Below are 9,546 nucleotides of genomic sequence, written 5' to 3' on the forward strand. Positions count from 1 at the left end.
TCACGTCAGGTTCAAGTGGCTTGCGTTCGCGTTAGAGTTTGGTTTTTTCTATTTAAAGTTGAAGAAAGGTTTTTGTTTAAGGAATTATTAATATAGATTGTTTGGCGTGCTCTTGTATACTCCACCTTTTTTTAAATAAACATACTTTCCATGAACGGGTTTTGTTTTTATGAATGACTTTACCTAACAAAAAAAAAATTTTCCGCACATTCGTCGCACCCCTACTTTTCAAAATTGATTTTAGAATAAAATGTGCGACGATTATACGAGAAAACACGGTATCTATTTAAATGGTCCATATTTAATAATTATAACCATTACACTTATTAATCAGCTACCACAAGTGCTTGAGTATAATTTTTATTTTTATATCAGCTGCTTTTCTTTGTATTCACCATTTTGTCACTATATAATTAATCCACCTTCGGTGTGATTAATACTTATTCTTTAGCTTAAACTTATAAATGTTCAGACTCCTATATGTTCAATTACATATTCCTTGCTTTCTCTTAGTTCGGTACTGGATGGATATTTATTTTATAACAGATTTAAAATAAAATTTGGAATTGCAGTAATTATAAAAAAAAATTTTTTGTCAGTATTATAAAAATTAAAATATTTAAAACATAAATAAAAATAAGCATTTTGAAATTCCTACATGATAAATGTGTACTCAAATAGAAAATTTTATCTAATTTAGGAAGAAATTATACTCCAAAGTCAGACAGAAGAATGGATGTGCTTTTCGCCCGAAAACAAATTATTGTGGCCAATTATAAATTGAATTCGTGCTAAATAAAGTGACACACTCGTTTCTTCTTTAAAAATGTTTAGATGGATACTTAAATAAAACCCATTTTTGCAATTAAATTTTAATAATTTTATATTATAATAATCTGATACAACTGTTTTATACTTATGTGGATCACAGACTATGCGCCTTATCTATTATCTGTAAGAAAAAAGTTTTTATTTTAGATTAAAAAGTTTCCTGCTAGATTTTATTGCTTAAGTTTTGGTTTTATTGATAAAGGACCTAATTTGAAAATATAAACTAAGAAATAAAAATGGTTACTCCTAGTTTGTTCTCTTATCTTGTTATTACTAGTTGCAAATTTCATAGTTTAAACATGAATTCAACAAAAATTATTAAGCACAAGAATGTTTGAATAATAGTATTAAAAGAAATTACTAATAAAATATCTTAACCCAAATTTCTTTTTAAAAAAAGGAATTAAATAACTGATCAGTTGTACATCATGTATAACTTTAAATGATAATCAGTAAACAAACACAATGCGTAGTAAGAGTAAGGACATTTTAAAGTGTAATTCTCATGTTATAGGCTAGTGTAATAGGATATTTTGATTAGTTCCTATGTTAATACTAAAACAGTTTATGTTCACTCACTGGACTAAGTGCTGATGGTATTATAAGTTTTACTTAATCTAGTAGGCTGCTGAAGGTTTCATTATTGGGGAGACTTAGCTGCTCCATGCCGGCAGTTTGCAAGTCTGTCCGTGACGTTACTTCAGTGGGACCAAGGGAACTTGACATTTGGCAGCCAATCCATTCTGAGCGATGGACTGGGAGCTTGGACTAGGCCGGAGCCTAGGACCCCACTGCACAAAAAGAATACCTTGCGCAGTGATAAAAGGGTAAAAAGACCAGAGTCTAGCAAAAATATACACCTAAAGTCTCAACTTATGGGGAAAGACCAGTGGATCTTACTTAATGCTGGAGTGGGTAAACTTGGGAAGTAGTCAAGACATCAGGAACCAGCTGATCCGAGCATCAAAGTAAACTCTGATTAAATGAGGAAAAGGAACTAAAACTCTACGTGATAAAAATTAAGAATTCCTTTTCTCCGTAACTACATCCAGGCTAAATGTTTACGTAGTACTTTGCCAGCGAGACACCAGTAGTTAGATCGCACGAGCTCAGTAACACCGCCGAACGAGCTGCTGTGTAGGGGTAGGAGAGACAAAATTAAAGGCCCTCTCGGGCAGTAGAAAGAAATGGTAATCGACCCGGAGCGCTGAAGATGGCACGTGCAACACCAAATAGAGGCTTAGGTACCTGAATTTAGGTGACAAACAGGGCAAGAGGTGGCGTGAAAGCGAGCTAGTACCAGAGAACACGGGGTGATCGTGAAACACTGGGTGCTGCAGGACTAGAGCATCATGGGGAGGGGGGGAGCTCGCAATGCACAATGCACAGGAGTTGGAGGGAAGACGGGGTAGAGAAAATGTTCGTGTAGTGGGAAATGTGCTTCACTGGCATCCTGTTATCAGCCCTGCATGCAGCCAATCACAGGATGAGTGCGGGGAACACGGCTGACGTACAGCCAGACGATATAGGCGTTTCAGGAAACAACCATCTTATCTGTCAGTGTGAGACTTATGCCAAGAACACCTGAGCCGTGCTACGTGACTGCATGCTTAAGATCTGGTGTGGTTGCTGTGCCCAGAGTTATGATAGGGCATAAGTTATCTGTCCCACAGCTAACGCAAGCATCTGGACAGGAAGGCCGAAGAGGTCCATGAAGGGAAGTGGCCCATCGAGTCCGTTAGGCCTGTAGATGAAATTTAAAAAAAAAAATCTGTAGGAAAAATTAATTAAAGACTGAAACTATTAAGTTGACATCGTCCGAGCCTCCGAGCCCGATACGCCAGTACCCTCCCACCGTCCCCTCCAGCCACGGCATTCAAACCTCCCGCCGCGTGTGTAGTGGGGGGATAGAGTGCCACGGACCTGGAAAAGATGGCGCGAGAGGCTTTTGTTGAGGCTACCCGGCAGCCATGTTTTTCCCGGCAGTTCTTCTTCGTCATCGCGGTGAGAGGGAGCTGAACTCGACGTAAACCGGACGTACCGCGGAGTGTTTATTGGAGTATGAGTTACCTTGTAGAGTTGGATTCGTAACTAAACATGTGGACAATCTGTGCGCACGCGCCCGTGACAGTCAGCTCAGTGCTACCACGTGCGTGTTGTCTGAGTGCCGGATCACGTGTTTGCCTCCTCGACGTCTGGCGTGTGGGACACCCTAAGAACCTACCCATCTAATCATCAGAGCGTGCCCGGCGCTGAGATCGGGCCAGGTTCAGGTGTCGCCGAGAACTGCAGCAAGGGGGTCGAGTCACGCCCTGAGGCGAGAGTCTCCGCCGGGTCCGTGCCCCTTGACACGGTGGCGCCCAATAAACTCGTACGCCTCATTTACAATACCCCCGACCATGTCAAAGTAGCGGTTTTATGAACTTTGGGTAAACCTAACACTAAAACGTAACTGCTAGATAGCTCTTATTTTAGTATTACGACATTCAGTTAATGCTTTACTATGAGATAATCTTTCGATTAAAGTTTACCGTAGATAAACTGTTGGCTAGCTGGTTAACCTGGAGCTAACAAGCATCAGAAAAGAAAGTGGCTAGATATTATACGAGGTTAGTTCTTTAACAGTGATAGTGAGGATGACTATTTGAGAAATTACAAATGAGTTTAATGCAGAATTCAATGATCTAATTGAATACTGCTCACAAATACTTCTTCGTCCTATTCATCGAAGTTTGTTTAAAAATTATGTGATGAGTTAATGTAGGTAGCCCTATCGCCGAGTTGTATATTACATTTGTCTTTAAATGATCCTAAAGAAATAAACTATAATATAGTTATATATTATATAACTCTCTATCTCTCTATATATATAGTTACATGTATGGCTTAAAAACATGTGTAATTCATTGCATTTAAATTTTGGCAAAACCAAAACCAGGCCCATAAGCCATGAGGTTATTCTTAATATTTGTTGATCATGGTCTAGATCCACTGAATTTCATCATGTTAAATAAAAAATTTCACCTATCTGTGAAAATGAGATAACTGTGAATAATAGTACAAGTTATTTCATTTTTAAATAGTTTGTGAAAGTGTTTCTTCGATTTTACAGCTTGAAATAATTCACTACAAAAACATAGGGAATAATTAGATGTCTTTTTGGAAGTTTATGGTATAAAGGTATTCATTTTATTGGATATACAGTTTGTTAATTGATCAGCAAGATCATTAACATTGGAAGAACTGTAAAAAAAATGACCACTCATAATTTTTAATGGTGTTATAAAGATCCAGAAAATTACTTTATTTATAATTTCTGAACAAAGAAGCATCATTGGTATTACTAGAGAATGTGTACAGCAAGATGTTTATATTTAAATTCTGATGATAAATAACTTCTTTGATAAATACGTCAACAGCTTGCGTTACTGTACAGTGAGATAAATACCTAACCTATCTTAAACGTCTCTTGCGTTATCTTGCTCCAACTTCTGATCAGCTGTTAGAATGCCAGCTCTAGTTAGCTATAGTCTCAGTCAATCAGCTCTGTCCAGTATATTGCCACTGCAGACCCTCAGCAGTACAATCTAAAGACCCGGCCCACAATGCACAAAAATGTTTTTCTTCCCTTGCCAGACGTAAAGCCTTGCATGATGATGCAATGCAGCACCCTTTCCACAGGACTATCTACCAATCCCCAGTTGCTCTCGGTGATTTCAGCACAGCACCGCCATGAGGCCACTCACTGAAAATGAGACCCATAAACCAATTCCAAGAAGCTCTCTGTGACATACTCTCAAATGACTGTGTCGAGCTGTAGACACATAGCCCGAGCGCCAGGTTTTTCCCAGGCTGTGGAAGCCTCGATCGCCGGGAGATTTTTCTAGCACAGACGTGAGGTTACTGATAATGAGGTCTATAAACCAATCCCCATTAGTAATTTGTGACATAAGCACAGCAGCAAAGTTACGGACTAATCCGTAGTAGCTCTCTGTGACATCAGCACAGTCATGACCATGAGGTCACTGATGATTAGGCCCATAAACCTAATACCCAGAAGCTCTCTGGTAAATCAGCACAGCCATAATGCAATTGATGTAGTGGCCCATAAGCCATATCCCAGTAGCACTCTGACATGAGTACGGCTGCAAGGCCGCTGACCAATGAATGGCCCTGTGACAGCATAGCTGTGGCTCTTCTCCCAAGAAGTGGCGGTAAGCAGCTGATAAGTGTAACAAAACATTTTTAGGTGTTTAAATTTTGTATTGCCCATTATTTGTTAAATTTACAGTTTTTATTTTAGATTTTCCTTAGTTTTCTTTGATTTCTCATATATTTTAGAAAGTAAATGCTTCAAAACCTTGGAAAAGTATAGCTAAATCTTTTTTCCAAGCCAAAGTTTTTAGTTAATAGATAAATATTGTAGACCATTTAAGTGTAAATGTGTTTTGAAAGGTGATGTTGGGGAACACGTGTGGTTGCAGAGCCAGGAGGGGCTGGAGCCATCGCGGCAGCGGTGGTTCTTCGGGGGCAAGCTCTTGGGAGACAAGCTTCGCATCGAGGAGGCGAAGGTGCTGCCCGGATACGTCGTGCAAGTGATTGTGAATAACGAACAAACCCTTCGTGCCGACAGCTGAGGAACACAAGCCACATGCTCTCCATCTACTTATTCAAAGGCGTAAAGGTGGTTTTATTTTTCATCTAACAACAAAACGGGTTTTGTATTCACTACTAATTTTGTCAGAAACGAGACTGACGATAATTGCTTTTCAACCAGAATCTTTTGATTGACCCTCCCAAACTTCTCATAATGATTATGCACTCACTTCTGTTGCTTGTGGACTTTTATTTTATTTTGTACATCTGTAAGTGATATTTTAAAATTTCTAAATTGTGCTTGTACAAATAACTTATGTCACTATTACCGTTGTATATTTTTTACAATATGTTGCAATCTTGCATTGTATAATGTACACTATGTGAAAACATATTTGTAGATAATAAATTGTCTATATAGCCATTTAAGATGTATACATGTCACTGGATAGTATTTTTTAAATTCTTAATTACAAAAATATCATAAATTTGTGAGCTAATTTTAAATAATATTTTATGTTTGATCATAATAGTTTGATGTACTTAATGCGAGAGATAATGGAAGAAATGATTGTAGTGGATCTGTGAAGAGTTATTAGTAAAATTTTAATGATGTTTATAAAAATTGGGTACTTAATTTTTTTTATTGGAAAGTCAATAACTTTGCGAGTTATTTGTAGCCAGTGTTATGTTTCTTGTAAATATTTTGTAACAAATTTTTTTTTGTTTTGGTTAAAGTGTCCATTTCATTAAGTTATAGCTAGTGGTTTATCTTACGTCATTTATTTATAAAACTGTTGGTTGATTGTGCCTAGTAGACATCAGCATTGAGAATCTGTAGAAAATGGCTAACTATTTAGTGTAATAACTTTTCTGTACACAGAATGAAGTATATAGCTTGTAGCTGTAAATGTTATTAAAATTTATTTCAATTACTGTATTGTTTTTTCATGCATAGCCAACTCTCACCTCTAATTTCATCAGCAGTGGCATTCTTCTCAATTTGTTTTTGGGGACTAAAACACTTATTTCAACTTGTGAATTCTTTCATATTTTAAGTTGTAAGTAATGTATTCCAGAGATTGGTTTTCTTCATTTCACTTTAGATAGTGATACGGCTGTTAAAAGTAAAAGAATGGAATGAACACAATCATTGACTAATGAATATTTTAAATATAATAGAGAAAAAAATACCCCCTATAAGCTCCTGGCGTCTGATAAATTATCTTTTGTAAGGCACAATCGCAAGGTAATAAATAATTACATTATACACACGTTTACTATAAATAACTTTGGATAATTATCATTTCATACATCATGTACATCATTTTACAAATGGTAAACCGAATATATGCTAAAATACTTCAATCTACATTATTAACAAGAACTTTCGCAGGTTGTAGCCATTCAGAGCCTGAATGCTAAATGAAGTTTCAGAAATCTTGAACTAGTTATGATTGCCTACAGACAGCAATCTTTAAAAAAAAAAAAAAAAATTCTAACTGTAATTACAGAATAAACCCCTCACCAGTGTAGTGGCACTTCACACCTTTATCTCTAGTCCGTGAACACCACAAATTGCACACCCGATCTGGGGCCCGGGAAACGGAGGTGCCTGGTTACATTTCAAGACTTTTTTTATGCATAGACAAAAATTACAAGTTGGAAACTTTAAGATATCATGTTTACAATCATGGCCATGGTAACTTTGTACAAGCATATCAAGCATATATGTTTGGAAGACAACAAAACAAGAAGAGGAAAAAAATATATATATAGATTCATATACGATTGCAGGTGCACTTGAATACCTGCAATCATTTCGCTGTGGGGTTATGTCCTCAATTTGGGTTAACTACAGAAGTCAGCTGATGCAGTCTGTAGAAATGAGTATAGATTCTGAGATGGAAAACATCAAAAGTCTGGTAAAAGGTTTGAGTAAACTACGCAACTACTGTAGGGCCGCGACGTCTTGGCGGGTGGACTCCCTAGAGCTCAGCGACCTTGTAATCGACACGTCCCGCCTTGCCTGCTCCGCTGATAGCAACGGCCTGGAAGTCTCCATGCCGTTCCGAAAACATTGGTCGAGAACAATCTCACGTACGGTGCAACACAGCGCAGATCTTAATGATACAAAGATGCGATAATGCTTTACGGTAATTTATTATTTAAAGGTAGTGCACTAATTGCTCGACTGGGCAGCTTAGTTAAACATAGTTAAACATAGCTATACAATACTTTTAAGTTAAGAACTAAATTTGTAATTGAGGGTTGCTGCAGGAAACACAATTAATTAAGACTTGCAGGTAACTCCCTCGCTAATGCTTTCTTTTCCATTTGGTTTGGCTGAAACGTGAAGACGATCGACATGACACTTTCACGCACGTCAAGAACCTTAACACTTTTATGCACTCGGGTTGGTATTTTTTCCATAACAGCACTCTGAAAGAACCATTTTAGTCATTTCGAGGGGGCCGAAAACCATATTTCTGACAAACCATCCTCGGGTATTTTATAAAACATTGACCCATAGATAAACGTATATTCTTTTCATGTACAATCCTACATACTGACAAAACGTTTAGTACTTTGACTCAGAAAATAACACGAATGAATGCTATTATAACATTATTTAGCAGCCAGTAGAGATTTAAAATTGATGAATGACAGCAGTGTGAAATAATGTTAACATTAAAAACACGATAATAGTAACAATGTTTCGCAACAATAGTATTAAAACAGAAAAAATAACACAGTCATAACACAATAGTAACATCTAAATATATATAACTCAAAGGTGACTGACTGACATAGTGATCTATCAACGCACAGCCCAAACCACTGGACGGATCGGGATGAAATTTGGCATGCAGGTAGATGTTATGACGTAGGCATCCGCTAAGAAAGGATTTTGATTAATTCTACCCCCAAGGGGATAAAATACCACTCACTGACTCACTCATCACGAGATCTCTAAAACTATACACTCGATTGACTTGAAATTTAGCATAGTTACTCATTTTGTGATATAGACGCTCACTAAGAACGGATTCTGCGGAAATCCGATCCCAAGGGGAGTTTCGGGGGCGTAATATATCAAAATTTCCAGTTTTTGGTAGGAAATCACCATGGCAACGGCTGTTGCTTTGTTGATGCTTCATTCGTCTCTATGGCAACGACTATGTCATTGTTAGTGCAGTCCTCATCATCGTTGAAATTTTGGCGGGTACTTTAAATATCAAAAATTGCCATTTTTTTTCAAGTATATATATTTTACAGACTTGAAACTTCACAGTAATGTACCTTATGTTACGCAGGATGACATTTTCCGAAAATTAGATGCCATGGGTGGTTAAAACCAGGCAACAAAGTTTGGCCGTTTAGAGAATCTGAAATAAACAGTGTTGCATAGCAGCGTGTATATGAATCTCACAATGGGACAGCAAGAACAGATTCATCACTACTGTCAGTAGTTGCGTCACTATGTTCAGATGCACTGTCATCGCTGTCATTACACATATTTATAATAAAACCTTCCAATACATCCTCCATGGCACAGTCCTTTTCCCAATACTCGTCCTCTTTACTGACCACGTGTTAACAGTAACCTTCCCAGTCGGTGCTTGTGATGGAATCTAAGGTGGTTTGCGACTGCAACGCTTGCAACGAAAGTTCACCAGATGTATTGTTCTCACGAATTAAACGCTTCATTTTGGCCCTCGCGAGCCCAATAGCATTTAATTCACAATTATAGGGAGGCAGACGAATTACACGATGACCATGTAGCTCAGCTAACCTGTCTACTCTGAAACGTTTTTCTCTCGGTCGATGTTTTTCAACAATTTCTGTAAGTGTTGTTTTCCGCATTTTATTGTCACATTTCATACCTTTTCTCTTAAACCAAGCTATCATTGCACATTTACTTTCGTACTTTGATGGCGGTTTGTCTTCCTGCTTGCAATGGTATGGAGCATTATCCATAACCAAGACTGAAGCGGGTGGAAAATTTGGAATCACTTTTTCCGTAATCCATTTTTCAAAGTTTCCAGAGTTCATCTGGCCGTGGTAGTCTCCTGTCGTTGTGCCTGCTTTATAAACAAGAGAGGCTCCGGGAAGGAA

General features: G+C 37.6%; 1 protein-coding gene across 1 annotated transcript in view; it reads left to right on the forward strand.

The window, feature by feature from the left end:
* The window catches only part of LOC134530044 (ubiquitin domain-containing protein 1), a 42,551-nt gene extending 36,188 nt beyond the window's left edge, over positions 1-6,363 (forward strand). The window contains exon 5 of the mRNA XM_063364581.1: positions 5,316-6,363. Coding sequence (XP_063220651.1) covers positions 5,316-5,468 — 153 coding nt within the window. The 3' untranslated portion in view covers positions 5,469-6,363. The remainder of the gene's footprint in view (positions 1-5,315) is intronic.
* Positions 6,364-9,546: the final 3,183 nt, after the last annotated feature.

This window comes from Bacillus rossius, chromosome 3 (assembly GCF_032445375.1).
Source record: "Bacillus rossius redtenbacheri isolate Brsri chromosome 3, Brsri_v3, whole genome shotgun sequence".
Taxonomy (NCBI): Eukaryota; Metazoa; Arthropoda; class Insecta; order Phasmatodea; family Bacillidae; genus Bacillus; species Bacillus rossius.